At 35.6% G+C, this 17,907-nt stretch overlaps 1 protein-coding gene across 1 annotated transcript in view; it reads left to right on the top strand.

Moving 5' to 3' along the window:
• Positions 1-17,907, top strand: part of LOC149085563 (uncharacterized) — a 47,629-nt gene that overhangs the window by 10,407 nt on the left and 19,315 nt on the right. The window contains exons 2-4 of the mRNA XM_089233660.1: positions 5,999-6,204; positions 7,883-8,056; positions 11,171-11,262. Of these exons, the coding sequence (XP_089089786.1) occupies positions 5,999-6,204; positions 7,883-8,056; positions 11,171-11,262 (472 nt within the window). The remainder of the gene's footprint in view (positions 1-5,998; positions 6,205-7,882; positions 8,057-11,170; positions 11,263-17,907) is intronic.

Raw genomic sequence — 17,907 nt, 5'->3', positions numbered from 1 at the left:
TGATGTCATCACAAAAAGCATGAAATTGCAATTTTCGGTGCACGATTAATCCTCTCACGGAAAATCGAGGTTGTACTGTTCATTAATTAATATCAATAATTATTCGTTTATTAATTTTTCATTAAAAAAGTAGGTGAATGACTACTAACATATTGATTTGTAGAAATAATTTATTCTCTTTTCACCAAAGCTTGACCAGTACATGTCAACGTGTCTAGGAAGGAGGGGAGGGCGAATGTATTGGTTCGGTTGCTTTTGGTTCATGGATAAGCCTAAAATGTTATTTAGTAATTGGTGCGGTTAATCAATTATCAAAATCAAACTAATACACTACTACTTATAAGAGGGCCGGTTCCAGAAATTTCGGTCGGAGGGGGACCGAAGGGATAGAACAATAGATTTTTTTTATTTAATAATAACGCGATCATCACGTATTCCCAAGAGATCTTTACGATCTGTCCAGGGAAATTGTTAGTGGGTTAGTAGACATTCATGCCCAAACCGGGATTCGAACCCAGACCTGCACAGTCAGAAGCTAGCTCCCTAACCACTGGACTGCCAGGCCATCTTTTCCCCCTTTTTTCGGTAATTTTCTCAAATTTCGGGGGAACCAGACCCCCAAGTCTCTCCCCCCCTCCACTACGGCCTTGTACTGTAATGTTCTTATTAATTAGATGAGTTATCGCAACGTAAACAATTCTGCAAATAATATAGTTTTATAAAAAGATTTCACTAGAAAAAATTAACTTAAACTACAGAAATTTTTTTTTGACGTGATTTTTAATATTTGTAGAACAAATGAACTGTCTTTCTTCAAACTTTAATAGGTAATAAATTCTTATTATTAACTCTTAATAAACTCTTTCTTTGAGCTGTAATAGGTAATTTTTATTTTTCAAAAAGCATTTCATTGAATTCCAGCTCCCCCAAAAGTGTATCCAAAACTTTCTAAATAGTATTGCTTCGTGACAAGGATTACTGTAATTGTGTTTACTCAGCCAGTTGGAAGGAATGACTCTCCCGTACTCGTACAATAAATGTTGCCGCTTCGAGGCACGAATGCGGGTCGGTTACCCATTTGGAAAAGTCTCTGCACGGAGAGCAGGTAGACCTTCAACACAATACTTCCATAACATGAAAATTCAGGCATTTTCACTTCAAAATATGTGAAAGATGGCAGCACCATTATAACACATAACAAACATAACTCTAACATCACAAATAAGTAACGTTAAAGCAACACGTTCCTGCATGTAACAACTCACTAGAAATTCCCTATAGGAATGTTTACGAGGTGCATGTACGGTTAAGTTGGTAATTAAAATGTTGTCATAACACAAGACTTTCCGTGAAATTGTGCATTTTATACACTGGGCGAATACAACAATAACATATCCACCTTATGTATCTATCAGTGTAAGTGAGAAATTGGTGACAGAAGTTTTAAAACTACTGTCTCGAATACTGGCGTGTACGCAAGGGTGCAAGAGAACGCAGAAGCGTACGCAGGGAAGAAGGGGATCACAGGGAACTAGCCCCCGCCCAAAGATGATCAAGCATTAAAAATATTTAAATTGTTTTATAATAATTATCATAAAGAAAACACCTTATATATATGCTATTTTAATCAATTTCTCTCTCTCTCTCTCTCTCTGTTAATTTAAACATATTTGACTACTCCCGGTTGAAATATTGAAATTAATCAAAAATTAATTTTTTCTTGAAAATTAATTATTAACCCTATTATTAAGCACCACAACAGAAAAATCACTAAAAATATCTCTAAAATGTTATATATTTTCTAATGAAGTAGAGGATTTTTTCCGATTTTCAGCAGGTGCAAACTACCTCCAACATGACATTAACATAACGAGAAAGTTCAATTATTTACCATCTTCGCTTCAAAATATGGAAGCCAGATGGCTGCACAGCAAGAACACGAAACAATCGCAACTCTCACAACATAAATACGTTAGGGCCACGCATACACTCAGAACGCACATTCCGACATGTACGATTCGTTAGAAATTCCTCAGAGGAATGTGTACGAGGTGCATGTATGGTTAAGTAGTAGTAGGTGTGCAAACTAAGGGGAGTAGACCTATAGAGAAAAGTGTTTCACTGAGAAATAAACTTTGCACAATGTCTGGGCTTGTCAATGCTAAAATAAGAAGAGCATTTAAAGAGGCGAGATATCTCGTTAATACCGCTTAAAGGATTAAATGTTCTGTGCGTAATTCATTAATTTAATAACTTATTTATACATATTAATAAGATTAATTTTATTAAAAACTTATCAATTGCAGCTTCTACAATGTAGGCTTCTAGTGATAAAAATTTCATAGAGGCGTGTCTCTAATTCAGTACAGAAATATGTGATCTGGTTCAACCTTATTCATTCGGGATCCTGGGAAAAAAGTTTGGATTCTTGGGAAATTTCCGGTAGCATTTTAAGTACGACATACCGGGAGAGGAAACCTAATCTCTTCATAAGTTTTTGTACACCTTTGATCAAGTGAACGCTGTAGGGCTTCCAAAACTGCACTGCATGTTCCAAGTAAGGCCTAACTAAATCTCGAATGGGGAGAGGGGGGGGGGGTAATGACAATTTTTGATGACCTTGAGTGAACTGTTCTTAACCCTTTTAGTACCGACGGTACTTTAAAGTATATATACCATCAACTTTTAACCCGAGTAACATCCCTTACATACTCTGTTGGTTGTTGGTGTTTCGAAGTATAAAAGGCTGTATACAATTACCAGATGACAGCACAGGTGTGGGACTAGTTTTTTGAATATGTTAATTAATTAAATTCAGTTAGGTGTTTTGTCCCCGTAAAGTGTTAACTGCATCATACTTTCGTGTAATGCAGTAAAATACTGCTTTTACAAAATGTATAGAACAAATTATGACATTTTTGTTGGTCAATAATAAATATTCATTATTATGTATTATTCAACATATTTGAATTGGTATTTTTTATTGTAAGCGTATAGTGCTGACGGAACTTTCAAGTACTAGGTTGATTAATTCGTTGTGTACTAAATAATTTTTTGAAAGAATTATTTTTTTGGTTTTTATGCAGAACTAAATGACCTAAAAATATTTTTTAATGATAATTATTTCATTTTTTCGTAATGTGGTACCGAAAGGGTAAAAGGATTCCCAACATATTTCTTAACTGTTTGATTTCTTGACTGCCGCTGAACAATGTTACGAGAATTGTAAACGCTTATCTTTTTTTTTATGCTTAATTACAATTATCCACGATGATCTTCAATCGATGACCCTCTAGGCAACTGGAATGTTTTCCCCACCCAAAAACGTAATATTAGCGTACTACTCTATCATAGTATTTACTATTCTAAGCGTAGTATTTACTCGTACACAAATTCTTCATGTCATTCATTCTTCTCATTCCTATTTTTTTAGGGTGAAAAGAACCTGTTTCCAACATATTCGGAAAACAATCCGATTCGAGAATGTCAATGAATGGGCTTGACATAAGCTAGTACACAATGATAAAACGGGACAAACACAGACTTAGGGATCCATTGAGTTGATTGAAGCAACAGAAGGCTCCAACGCGGGAACCGTTTAATTCTCTAATGCACTTCATCACGGAAATTGGCTTGGTTTCGCGCCAAATGCCAAAGAGCACTTGTTACGAAAACCTAATTGGATTGAAAAGTTGCGTTGGCATGGTTTAAGAGAAATAAATTTACCCCGCAGCTCTGTTCATTGTAAAAACACTTTCAACGTAAGGATTAATCATGTTTTACATTTCTAAAAATTTTCGTAAACGGGAAAGTAGTCTATTAAGAAAGCCTCCAATATGGAACATTGAGATGCTGATCAACTTTTTAAAAAAAAAAACAATAGAAGACTTGTATATTGAACATCATTTATTCGGAATGATGAAAATATTTTCACTGATGTTCTTACATGGCATCAATAAGAGCTCTGGATTTTCTTACTACTGTAGTTATGAAAGTTTTTATAATACAGAGCGTTATTTGTATTGAACTTACTTCTTTAATAACACTAGTCTACAAGGGTATTCCTAACATGGAAAAATTTAGCTGTTCTTAATCAATTTTTTTGAGTGCTGATTCCAGATCTGACCTTAAAAAATGGCCATCACGTTTAATTTTATTGTTATATAGTATTTAATTTTGAATATCTTTCAAAATGTACAATGTACATGAATCGGGTTGTAATTAGAGATAAAATCAGTGATGCTATTCCCCAAGTTTTAGATGGCAAAAAATGTAAGTATGATTTCTAGTATCATTTCACAGTACATAGCATTAAACATGATTTTATCTCTAATTGCAACCGGATTCTCCGTTTTTTTAATTGAAAGAGAAACACGCAGGTTTTATGTATATTTACAACTTTTTTAGTCAAAAAATGGGTCCAAGTCAATGTTGCAGATGCATTTAATGTTCCAAATAAATTTTGCTATATGCTTTGCTGCCACTTCTTCACATTAAATTGGGGCTGGTCAGAGGTGTACACAGGGGGCAAGGGGGCTTATGCCTCTCCCAAGACGACCAAAAATTAAAAACATTTTCAATATTTTTGTACAAAATAAAATATCGAAAGACTAAATAGGAAAGACTAATAAAATATCTTTATCAGCTATTTCAATGAATATCTGTAACCTGAATGTTTTTGAGTGTTAATAACTGTATAAAAACTTATGTGGAAGAAAATCCTCGTGGACCCCCTCCCAAACCATTTGCGACTCCTCCTAAGTCTATCCTGTGCACGACCCTGGGGCTGATGGAAAACATTATGAAGACTGGACAAATCTGGTCCAGGTTTCTCGCACATACAAGAAATTTTTCCGAAATTAAATGGGACAAAACTAAAAATGAGTAGCTGTAAGTCCTCAAATATATAAGGAAACTGTCGAGTGATTTTGTTTTCACATTGAATTCGCTGCATGGCAATCATTCACATCTGTAATGAAGGGTATTTTTAGGGAACACCAAGGAAGGTGATGACCTTCAATGATAAGTGATTACTGTTGTTTTTTGCAGAAAGAAATGAATTATTTTTATAAAATCCTGGAAAAATGACTATAAATTTCGTTTTGTGTATATGCATGTGCACTCTATGGATATTATATGTATGTGTATGAGAAAATTTTTTTTTTTGCTATTTCATATATAACGCTGCATGAATATGATAAAGTAATTATCGTAATAAATGTATTTACGTATATAGTAATAAATGTATTTACGTATATCGTAATAAATGTATTTACGTATATAGTAATAAATGTATTTACGTATATCGTAATAAATGTATTTACGTATATCGTAATAAATGTATTTACGTATATCGTAATAAATGTATTTACTGTTAAGAGAATATGCCAATTATTTATATTTTCAAGATGATCAAGTTTATCATTGTATATATGTATTTCAAAAAAATGACCATCAAACATATAGAAAAACTGTACGTGATGGAGATTTTTTACATTCAACACCCCAAAATTAGTCTAAAAAAACTTATTTCACTTATGTTATAAGAAAAAGTTAAAAATTATTGACTAGTGTAATTTTACAATCATCAACTAGAATAATAGTCAGCTGTAATTATGTAACAGGACTCGGTATTCTAAACAAATTATTAAAAGATTCTCTAAACCACACCAAAAATTGATACTATAAGAAAACTGGTATAGGAATGATAAAGTCCATATTTTTCAAAGTGAAATAACAAATGGCAGTGTCACTTGGTGGTGGGACTAAAAAGGAACGAATAAGTTAATGATTTTTTTAATGTATTTCTTCTACAAATTTTCACATAGCAGGTTGGTCTAAGATTATGAATAACTTTTGAAATGTATGATAATGAAATTACTTCTCCAGTGAATACCTGTAATTTAAAATTTTTAATTTTTCAGAGGTAGTTTTTTTTAATTAATAGACGACAGCAGATATTGGAAATTTTATACTCTATTTCATTGTTGAACATTAGATTCTCTCACGATATCCACGAAAACCGATGACGTAAATGGTAGTGTTTTCAAACAATCTTTGGATGATTTATGGGAAGATTACCAAAATTCTGCATCAAATTTGCAGCAAAGCATCATATGTTGTTCGTTAGACAAAAGCAGCAAAGATTATTCAATTGAAGACTTTCATCTTCTCAAAGTTCTCGGACGAGGTAGCTATGGCAAAGTAAGTGACATTTATACCATTATATATCTAGCCATTCTAATATTTCATGAATGTATATGATATGGATAATAACCAATTTTTTCAACCACAGATCAATTCAAGTAAATTTTTAATCACAATTTTCTAATTCGAGAAAAAAAATTGAAAACTAAATTTCTGGGGGAAAAAGGTACTTGGAAGGGCTTTTAAAAGTCCTCATATAAAAAAAAAGACTTCTTATTCTCTTGATATCTTTTGATAGGGAAGTTTAGTACAGTACAGAGAAAGAAAACGGTATAAGAGAATATTTACTCAGCCGAAAGTAATCAAAAATACCTTGAATTTTTTAAATAATAAAATTTTGAGAACGAGTTTAATTTCCTTGTGAGCATCGCTCTGATTCTAACGTAAATGTGTTGACAATAATTTTTTTGGCCTCAACGTGAGCAGTTTGAGTGAATGACAAGCATTAAAAAAGATGTGAAAAGGAATAAAAAATTTTCGGTTTGGTGAATAAGATGGATTAGGGAAAAACCTAATTAAAATAGGGTTTGTTTGTAAGATGAAAATAAAGAAAAGAGTAACATTTTTTTGGCAGACTTTACAGGTTTATAGGTTACTCTATGTTGAGAGTTTATGTACGAAACAGTTTTGAATCGTTCTCAAGTAGCAAATGCCATGAAAAAAGGTTTTGTTGCAATCGTCGAGCTAACAGCCCCAGTGGGCCCAAAGCCATGAAATGTTGTGACAAGTTCTTACTTTTGCATACTTTTCGGAACTATTCCAAGTGAGTTCAAGTATGCATCACAGTAGTTAAAATAAATACTCACCAAATTTTTTGCTTATTGCTTGATGAGAGAGGCCGTGTTTTGTGTTATTCATAAAAATAATTGGGTTGTAGCCTACTACAGCCAAACTTCGATATCTCGAAACGTTTCCAAACATTTTGATATTCGATTCATTTTCTAAATTGATATGTGCATTATTCTAGGCCATATTGCGTTTCGATTAGTTGTAAAGGAGATATGTGTTGTTTTTGGGCTTTTTTAAATGTAGGCATATTTATGCGCACGTATTATATTTTTCTCCGACATTTTTCCTCCTCTTAAAGGGGGCAATGGCCAAGATTAACAATTGTCGATAAAATTCGGACCGTACATGATATGAAAGAAAGTAATTGACATTGCTTCGAGTTATAGAACTTCGATTTATAGGAAATATATTGTGCTGGAGATTAAAATTACAAATATGTAGTTGTCCGACTTGTCGAAGTTCGACTGTATATTCTTAAAGTTATCAATAAACTTATATTAGAGTGGCTAGCAAGTTGGTGAGGTCTAGTGAAATTTTATAGAATATTAGCATAATATTGGCATGATTATGATTCCACGAAGTATGAGAAATATTGTATTCAGAATACGTTAGACTGGTGAAATGATGAAAGAACACTTAGTTGAAAAAAATTAGTACAATACAGCACATAAAAAAAAACCAGAAATTTTGAAATTCCTTGGGAGAGAGAATATAACACACACACATATATATATATATATATCGATTAATGCAGTAATATATTTAATTCATTTTCGATGTGCTTCTCACTTTTTGAGTTTGCAACTTAACCGAACGTCAACTGTGCTGATATTCACTTGTTTTGATTTCTACCATACTTATATAATTTTTTTTTCTCTCCATTGAGGTGATGTTGGCAGAACTCAAAGGGAAGAAGCAATACTTCGCAATTAAATGTCTTAAGAAAGATGTAGTTCAGGAAGACAACGATGTCGAATGCACATTGATTGAGAAAGAAGTTTTAGCAATGGGTTCTAGTCATCCCTACCTGTGCACTTTATTCTGTACATTCCAAAGTGAAGTAAGTTTTTTTTTTAGACTATGTGAAAGACTAGCTCAAATTCTGATATTGATCAACAGAAAATACGAAGTCAGTCTTACAGGTATATAGCCGCAGTATTAATAGAAACGTCAATGTGTAATGTTCGATAAATTTTACGAAAAGAGAAAAAATTGTACAGTATAAGCGTACCTAACATTAATCAAACAATACATTTAAAAACAATCACTTCAATTAATTCGTGAAAAATATTGGAAAATGAAAAGCTTCAAGTGAAGCTTTCGTAGTTTGATATGAGCGCCCTGTACCCAGTCGTGGCTTAGCAAAAGAAGCTCTTCTGTAGATTGACCTAGGACAGCATTTCTCAACCTATGGTTCGCGGACCACCTCTGGTGCACGACGATAGCATAGGTGGTCTGCAGGAAGACTTGATAATTCGATTCTAACTAAATGAAAAATTATTCATTTGTTGTAATTGATATTAATAATATCCATATGGGTTCAAATAAAAATTGTACATATGGCATGATGTCGCTCTCCACTTGTAAATGCAAGATATACAGAAAACTGGATGTTGCGAAGATATTTATTTTTTGAGATGTTGATTTTTTAAGGAAGCTTGTTTAGCGGTTTGAGGAAACTGGAACGCTGGAGGATCATGTAAGCGCCGGACGACCATGTTTTAGGAAGGCACGTTCGCCACGTGTTGCAGCCGAAATGGAAGCGGTAGCGTTCGAATCAGCTGCAGGGACCACCAGTGCTCGTAAAGCTGCCAGACGCTTGGGCTTACCACCATCCTCGATACGCAATATTCTTCATGAAATGCTTGATCTGTACCCATACAGATTGCAGTCGTGTCATGAACTTTTACCAGCGGATACTGTACAGAGGGAAGCATTTGCGAGTCGGACTTTCTCCAAAATTGAACAGAATCCCGTCTGGGTTTTTAACACCTTGTGGACAGATGAAGCTCACTTTTCGCTTCATGGCGATGCTAATATCCATAACTGTCGCATCTGGACGACGTCTAATCCACGTGAGTACACGCAGAAACCATTGCATTCCCCAAAAGTGACAGTGTGGTGTGGGTTCACAGGTTCGTTCATTATAGGACCCTTCTTCTTTGAAACGAGTGCCCAGTAAATGTGTGGAAAACGGCTACGGTGAATGCGCAGCGTTATTTAACGCTTCTGCGCGAGAAGGTTCTGCCATGTTTGCGTGAAAGAGATTCGCTTTCTACCGTCATGTTTATGCAAATGGAGCAACTAGTCACACTGATACTCCGGTCAAGGCATTCCTGATACAGACGTTCGGGGAAGACAAAATCATTAGCAGGAGTTGCAGGTTCCCATATCCTCCTCGCTCTCCAGATATGACACCGGCAGACTTCTGGTTATGGGATATTTGAAATCCCGGGTATATTGATCCGGTCCATCCAATCTGTCGGAACTGAAAGATGCGATCTGCCGAGAGGTGTCATATATACATCCGGAGCTGCTGCACTCTGCCATTGCTGGATTTGTGACTCGCCTGCAATGTGTTATCCCCTGTGGTGGTGGTCATGTGGAACACATACTGCTGTAATAAACGATTAGGAGGAGTTCCGTTCGTAATTTGCGTACCTTTCCTTTGACTTGTGTACGTCAGCGCCACCTATTGGCTGTTTTTTGAGCGCCCCCCCCCGTCTTAAAAATATTCCCATGACCTACGATGCTAACCCTGCAAACCGTTTTTTATTTCGGTTATTTTTCCAGTTTTTATGAAATGATTAAGTTTCTACGGACTTTTTGCCCACCCTGCATATATTATATATATACGAACGTATAATGTGTACCTCAAAGCTATGTTTTCCTAGGAGCAGGTTTCTATAGCGCGTGCAGCGTGAAAAACGCTGATTGGTCAAAAAACCCGAATTTGAGTTTTTCAACCAATCAGCGTTTTCACGCTGCACACGGCGCAGAAATTCTACTTCTAAGAAAACCCGGCTTAATATAATTTCGTATGAGTGAATATAGTCGACACTCGTTTTGTTTTTTTTTTCAGTTATTCTCCCTAAAAAAATTCAAAAAAACTCTTCAAAAAAACTTCATAATTTCAAAAAAAAATCCTTCATTTATATTCTTAACTCATCTGTTACAAATTTTTTGTTCTTCACTAACCCATCTCTAACGGCTAGGTTTTCCTAGCCTCTTTACTTCAAATTTTTCCATTTCAGCATTATCCACGCTATCTAGGACCGGATCCAGCCAATACCGAAGCTGCATTCGAGTTTGGACCAATCACCGCTGGTCATCATCTGCTCCGGCCTTCTTCACAAGCGACGATTCTCTTCTCATTTTCATCGTAATCGTAATCGTTTAAATTTCGTGACGACTTACTATATTCCAAATTCACAAATTTTTCCTTGGCCCATTCACTTAACGTACCAAATTCTTAACTTGTTTAAAAAAGCGGATTCTACCCGATTGTGACATGGCCTTTGAGATGTTCACATTTCATAGATTTTCAGCCTGCCAGACCTTCTGTAAGCCGCAGCAATCGCCCTGAGGGCAGAACTCGGCAAAAAATTCTCGCATTCCGCATGCTCGTTTTTACGGACTCGAATGGACTTGAACAATTCATTCGTGAAATTGAAAATTCCTAAATCAGAAAGACGTTCAAAAGAATGACATATTGTACGAGAAAAGAGGACTAGTTCGTAAAACTGAGCTGTCGACTATAAACGCTAAAAAATCCAATTTAATGTTTTCTGAAGGTCGATTGAACTGTGCCAGGAGCATTATTAAGCGTGAATAGACATAGAAATATATATATTTCTCATGAATTAGTTGATGTAAATCTTCTCCAATTTTTTAGTTTTTTTGCTGTCTTAAAGCATAGAAGAGAGGGATGTCTCTCATTCTATTTTCCACACAAATCATCTCTGCTATTTTCTGGGATCTTGAGTATGCACGAATATCTATTTTCAAGTCATCATCATTAGGTGCTGATGACGTTATTTGAGTGAGAAATAACGTAATAGTCGTACCGTTCCAGGTCGATTGAGTTTGTATATATCTTCCTATTCAAGAATTCTAATCAAAAATAGCACTCATTTTTACTTTTTTTTAAATTATTTTTGTTTTTGTTTTGCAGTCGCATCTCTTTTTCGTGATGGAGTACTTAAGTGGAGGAGATTTGATGTTTCACATACAACAGTGTGGCCGGTTCAACCAAGATCGCGCAAGGTAAGGCAACAAACAAGTATACGTCTAACATTAGAGTCTAGGCGTACTTGCCAAAACGACACTCAAAAGTTTTGGCGAACTTTCCACTTTCATCTCATTTAGCATTTCCCATCGAAATCCATTCGCTACCTGTGCAAGACAATCTCCGCATCAACTACCTGTAAGTAAAAGGACGGTGGTTGGCGCCAAAATGACAAGCTTCTATACTCCGAGCCAATTGTTGAACATTGAGCGATTACATCTTAGATATCTTTTTTTACAAAGGTGTGCATTGTGTGATATGTCTGAGTGTTTGTCGGAAGAAAAGCTTTTACTTAAGATACAGGAAAAGGGTTGCTCTATATTTGGATTACTGCTGGAAGTTCCAGTAATTACGGCGCGCTCAGATACTGTTTCCCAACTAACAGAAGTTCCAAGAAAACAAACAATTCCCTGAGAAAACTGAACATACATAGGTTTCCCTTCTTTCTAGAAAATCCTTAATAAACGGGATATTTCTTTGAATGATTTTTTATTGAAATAGTGAACTAGCTTCCCATTTATTCATCCCTTAAAAAGTGAATTTTTCAAATTCCACATGTTTTCGTTATTTGAGCAGATTTTTTTTTTTGCTGACACACTGTATTTAAAAATAAAAACTCGTCAACGGAAACTTCATTCCAAATAAGGTTATGTGCTCAGACAGACCGAATATCCGCACGCCCCCGCAAGCTATTCCTATCAGTATGTGTGACTTCCTTTCGACATTTGAGTTGAAACAAATACTTGACGGAAATTCTTATTGCGGCGTATCTAAGTGGTTTGGTTATTTATCGCCCTAACATCTACTCTTCACCAGAGATGCCAATAGTCTGCTAATAATTTGCCTGTGACATGTGCGGTCACTCTGGATCCCGCAGTCACGGTAAGAAATCAAAAAATACCAACTGCATATTTTTTTTTTTGTAATTTTTGTAATAACAAAACAAGATGATATAAAACTCTTGAAAGTTGGGGGAAAACAGCGTTAAATACGGAAAACCGTTTTACCCGCATTTAACGCTGTTTTTTTCCAACTTTCCTCCGTTTTCGAATCCGAATATCTCAGTGAATATTGCACTTAGAAACGTGGATTTTTTTTGTTCGCATCAGGAGATACAAGGTAACAACTTTGTAATTGGGTTCTTGAGTACATGGTATCAGTATCAAAAGTTAAAATTTTCATTTTAATAACTGCACAAAATCTTACAACATACATTAAATGACATACAATACGGTATTTGTATCCTTTTTCTTAAGCCTCTAGGACCAACGGTTCACCAGTAAAATGTCATACCCCTATTTGCTATGCACCCTGTATAAAGGCATGCCCTGACTTACTGATTCACTGATATCTCATCGCCGAGCCAAAACCGCTGAAGCTATAAATACGAAATTTGGTCAGTAGTTTTATTTCAAGAAGCAAAAACTCATCGAGAAGGGGGTTTTCGAAATTCGACCCCTACGGGGCTGACAAGCGGATTCAAATGTTACATAGAGAAATCACGCGGAGCCGAAACAGCTGAAGCTACAAATATGAACTTTGGGCAGTAGGTTCATTTCATGATGGATTTTTCAAAACGCAACCCCCCTGGGGGGTTAAAAGGTTGTATGGAGCAATCATCGCTGAAACTATGAATATGAAATTTGGTCAGTATTATATTTTATAATGTAGATACCCTATAAGATGGGATTTTTCCCTTGGGGTTGGCGTTCAAATATTATATGGGAGAATCCACACAAAGTGATTTTCCGATTACCAAATCCATGCGAGCGAAGCCGTGGGTAACAGCTAGTAAATTACAATTTCACAGCGCTAATTGTGCCATTCATGCAATGTTAATGAATGAAAATATGATATCGACCCCTTAAAAAGTATTCACGGATCTCCAGGGGTCGGTGGACCACTGGTTAGGAAGCACTGTTCTAGTGCTTCAAAGAGTAAAATTCTTAGCATGTGACGTAAAAATTTACGAAGATTTTTTTGAAACAATTTCGTTGAAATAAACATTAACATTCACGTTTGCTGTTAATGCTGAAATAATTTCCATTAGGAAATGAACCAGAAAGAAATTTCCGATCATGTTTTTATCCTAAAATGTTCAAATTTTCCACAAAAGTTTCACAATCGAGTTTTAAAACTTTTTTGTATACCTATACGTATATATAACTAGCAACTGATATATATTTGACTCAACTACACTCGCACTAAATCTTCGAAAGCACCCTTTCAACAAGAAGCGAGAAAATCTCCGGTATTTCAGTCGTACGTTAGCTGATACCGTGAATGACGTACCAACATTCAACATGTTAACAAGCGGGTGGCAATCTTACAATGCGTCAAAGAAAAAGATTAGGCTAGCGTTGTTCCCTTACCTAGAAAAGGTAGGATGCAGTGGCATAGTTTTGGTTTCAAGCACCCGTTTCAAATGACGCGTTGAGTTTTTTTTCTTGCGAAGTAGTGCGTTTAAAAAATGAAAAATAAACGAAGATAGTAAGAGAATTCGCGCCTCTGGTTTCCGAGCTTGAAAAAAATAAATAAATAAAAAGCTCTAAGAGCAATTCTTCCTGTCACTTTATTTGTTACGTTCGTGTAATAATGAATGCGACGAAGGGAACTTTCTCTAAATAGAAACCAAAGTTTAGAAAAATATTTTTGCTTCTTCTTTTCGTAAAACAGAGAGATATATTGTACGAGAGGGGCACTGAGATGTTCCATTGACCTGAATTTCACTCGCTAACTTCAACTACTTGCATTAATTTTTCCTATCTTCTCCGAAACAAATTAAAAATATTTATAAAAAAGTCTATATCGTTGCTCTAACATTGACTGGATGTTAATCAAAACTATGAACTTGACCATGAATCTATGCAGGAGAAGTCCTGAACATAATCACCAAACATCCCTCCACCCAGCCTAAAAAAACATGCGTCAAAATATGTACCTCAGATTTCATACCCCTCCCCCACCGATTCAGTCATAATGTATTCTAAAACTTTCTAATCAAGTCTAGAAGCCCCTGTCACGTGCCAGCAGTATATTAAACATAGGCCTACATTTCTAAAACGGTCAAACAATTCCAAGTATAGCTTCATTATAAAGCTTACAATTACTAATAGAAAAGTTGATATATTAATATAATAATATGGATTTAATAATGTGATAATCTGGATTTAATAATGTGATAATCTGGATTTAATAATGTGATAATCTGGATTTAATAATGTGATAATCTGGATTTAATAATGTGATAATCTGGATTTAATGATATAATAATCTGGATTTAATGATATAATAATCTGGATTAATACTTTTTTAATAATAATTAATGAGATAATTGATATAATAATCAGTATTTAATAATTTAATAATCAGGGTTTACTAACGCAATAATCAGGATTTAATGATATAATATCGAAAATATAACGAAGAATTTTGTGTAAAGTAAAATCTTAAAAAAATTAGGATTTCTAAAATTCTAGATATTAAAAAAACACCATTTAAATAATAGATATTATTAGGACTGGTAATCTATTAAAATTTTTAACTGTTTAAACAAAAATTTTACTCAAATTTTAATGAGATATTTTCAAATGCTAACCATTTACCCCCCCCTCCTCGTATAACAAACGCAATAATTGGTATATAACTACAGTATATAATATTAATTAATGCTATAAATTAGTTTTTGTCAATTAAAATAGATAAAAATCAGTAGTTTTTTATACTCATATATTCACACATTCATTTGATGGATGTGAACAGATACAGGAATAGATTTAAAAAAATTGAGGAGGGGAGGGCACTAGTTGAAGCAATGCAAAATGCTTAAAATATTTATCTAATTCTGGAATTTCTTCACTTGGGATCTTGTTTTTTTAGAAATCTGTAAATTTTAGGTTAGTCACTGTTTTTGGAAATTACGTTTAATTTTCATACTATTGCTTGTTCCTCATGTCAATTGTAGGAAAATATCTAAGAGATATTTTTGCTCCTAAATGATACTAACTAACTGCAGAGAGTCTCGCAATCGACGGAAGGGTTTTCAAAATGGGATAGCAAGAAACAGGCCCGTCATTTCCACTTTTTCCAGGAAGGAGGGGGGGGGGGGAGACAAAGAAAATATACACACTCAATGTATATATATATATATATACAATTTCTAGTATATTTTTTAAAGCCGCGGGGAGGAATCACTCAAAGCAAAAGAGCAGCGCCGAGGATGCCCAGCCACAAAAACTCTCCAACCACCAGCACCAACAGATCAGCCAATGTCTTGAGACCAAACCCGGACGGGAATTTGTAGTCTTAAAGAAAAATTTTATTGTATATACAGGGCATCCATAATTAAAAGATCCTATTTTAAAGTAGCCTACAGGCAAAACCAGTCGTCAGAAAAGTGTGAAATTTTGTGAAGGACTTCATGAAGTGATGGGAATTTGTTTCAGGGAGAAAACTAGTTGCATATGTCACCACCAGATGGCGTTTCACTCTGAATACCTGTAGTAAACATGTAAATTTATGTGATGTCACGCAGCATCTGTTATAAAACAGATTGAAACATTTGCGGAGATCTTGTTTCTTAATGTGTTGGCTGCTCACAATGACGATAAGTTTACGAGATCGCGCTTTCTTGGTCAAATTGTTCTACCAAAATAGCAATTCCGCAGTAACTGCTCTACGGAAATATCGGAGACTTGGAAGAGGATTCGAAAAGGTTCAATGAATATTAAAAACCTTCGAAGTATGATAACGAAATTTGAAATCACAGGATCGTTGCCTGTTCGTCCTGGAAGAGGAAGAAACCCCGTTTCTATAGACGCAGTACAGGAGGTTTTGCTTTAAGTGGAAGAGGACAGAGCTTCAAATTCTCGTAGTCGCACTTGTGTCTCTGGACAGAAGAAGCGCATTTTCACTTGGATGGTGCAGTCAATACTCACAACTGCCGAATTTGGGAACCAGAAAATCTGCACGTTATCTTAGAGGTTCCGTTGCATTCAACAAAAGTGACGGTATGATGTAGATTTACTGCATCATTTATTCTCGGTCCCTATTTCTTCGAGGAGTTACGTCTTACAGGTCTAGTGACATGTTCGATCACCGGGAAGCGATATGCATTGCTATTACAGAACGAAATTGTTCCGGCTCTGCAAGCACGTCACTGTCTTACAGACACTATCTTTATGCAAGACGGAACTCCTCCACACATTGCAGTGTGTGTTAAGAAAAAAAAAAGTTCTTAAAACACATTTTACAGAAGAACGTGTCATCAGCCGCCACTTCAAGGATCCCCGGACCTTAATCCATGCGACTTTTGGCTTTGGGGGCATTTGAAATATCTGGCAAGTCGCGATAGTCCAAGAACTTTACTTGACCTTAAAGGCAGCATTTCACGTCACGTGCAGAACATTTTTCCCGCACACACAGGGCCGCAACTAGGGTGGAGCCGGAGGGTCTCGTGTCCCGGGCGCTGGACCCAAGGGGGCGCAAATTTCATTCTGAAGCCTTCCCTTCAACATAACAACGGGGCGTCAAAATGCGTGATTGCCCCGGGTGACCAAGCATCTAGTTGCGGCCCTGCGCACACAATTCGGTCAGTTGTGAAACATGCTATCTTGTGATTTCACATGGTATCTGAAAATGATGGTCATGTGGAACATGTTTTGTTGCAGTAACAATTGCAAAAGTGTTTAACAATTGCTAAAATTATAAACATTTGCCTAAATGTGTCATTTCGTAATAAAATGCCATCTGGTGGCGACATCTGCAACCAATTTTTTTCCCCTTAAACAAATTCCCATTACTTCATGAAGTCCTCCACAAAGTTTCACAATTTTCTGATGACTGGTTTCGCCTGTAGGCTACTTTAAAATAAGATCTTTTAATTATGGACGCCCTGTACATACCATGATATATCGAAGATGTACATAATCATGTACGAATAGTGCATTACTACCCCCGGAAAAGTGTTATCATCCACAAAAACACTAGCAATGGAATGAGAGATTAAAACGCAAAAAAGACAAAAATAAAAATAAAAATAATTCTTTTCTCTCTCAACGAAAATTTTCGGTTAAAAAGAAATCCTAAACACTGAATAAATGAAAAAAAAAATCATAAATTTATTACAATTTGACCCTGAAAATCAGTTCATGAACTGAAAACACATGGGAAAAAGTGTTAACATTTTCGTGGGACATAAGTGTTCGAAGGTTTTTCAACAGCTGGCTGAAGCGAAGATGAATTAGGAAAGAGAAAAATTCAATTGCCTTTGCGGGGAATTGAACCTACGTCCTCTCATTTGCCGGGTGAGCACCTAGACTATAAAGGCAAAGAATTTAAATCTTTCCTTAGATTATTCTAAACCTTCGTATGGATAGTGGAGAGTGACATTATCCTCGGATAAGTCGCAATCTGATGGCATGTGTCAGCAATTGTGAGTTTTGCCCTGAGTTAGGTCCGACCGTCCATAAACGGTCCCGTTCAGTGCACACGAGCTCTAAGGAAAGATTGGCATTCGTTGCCTTTGTAGTGTAGTGGTCTAGAGAGCTCACTTGGCAAGTGAGAGGACGTGAGAGGACGCAAGGGCAGTTGAATTTTCTCTCTTAGACTAGCGGAGAGTGACA

Source organism: Pholcus phalangioides, unplaced genomic scaffold, assembly GCF_987345545.1.
Source record: "Pholcus phalangioides strain wild (caught in Gottingen) unplaced genomic scaffold, Ppha-v1.0 ptg000007l_1, whole genome shotgun sequence".
In the NCBI taxonomy this organism is placed as follows: Eukaryota; Metazoa; Arthropoda; class Arachnida; order Araneae; family Pholcidae; genus Pholcus; species Pholcus phalangioides.
This window is presented reverse-complemented; position numbering and strand designations above follow the sequence as displayed.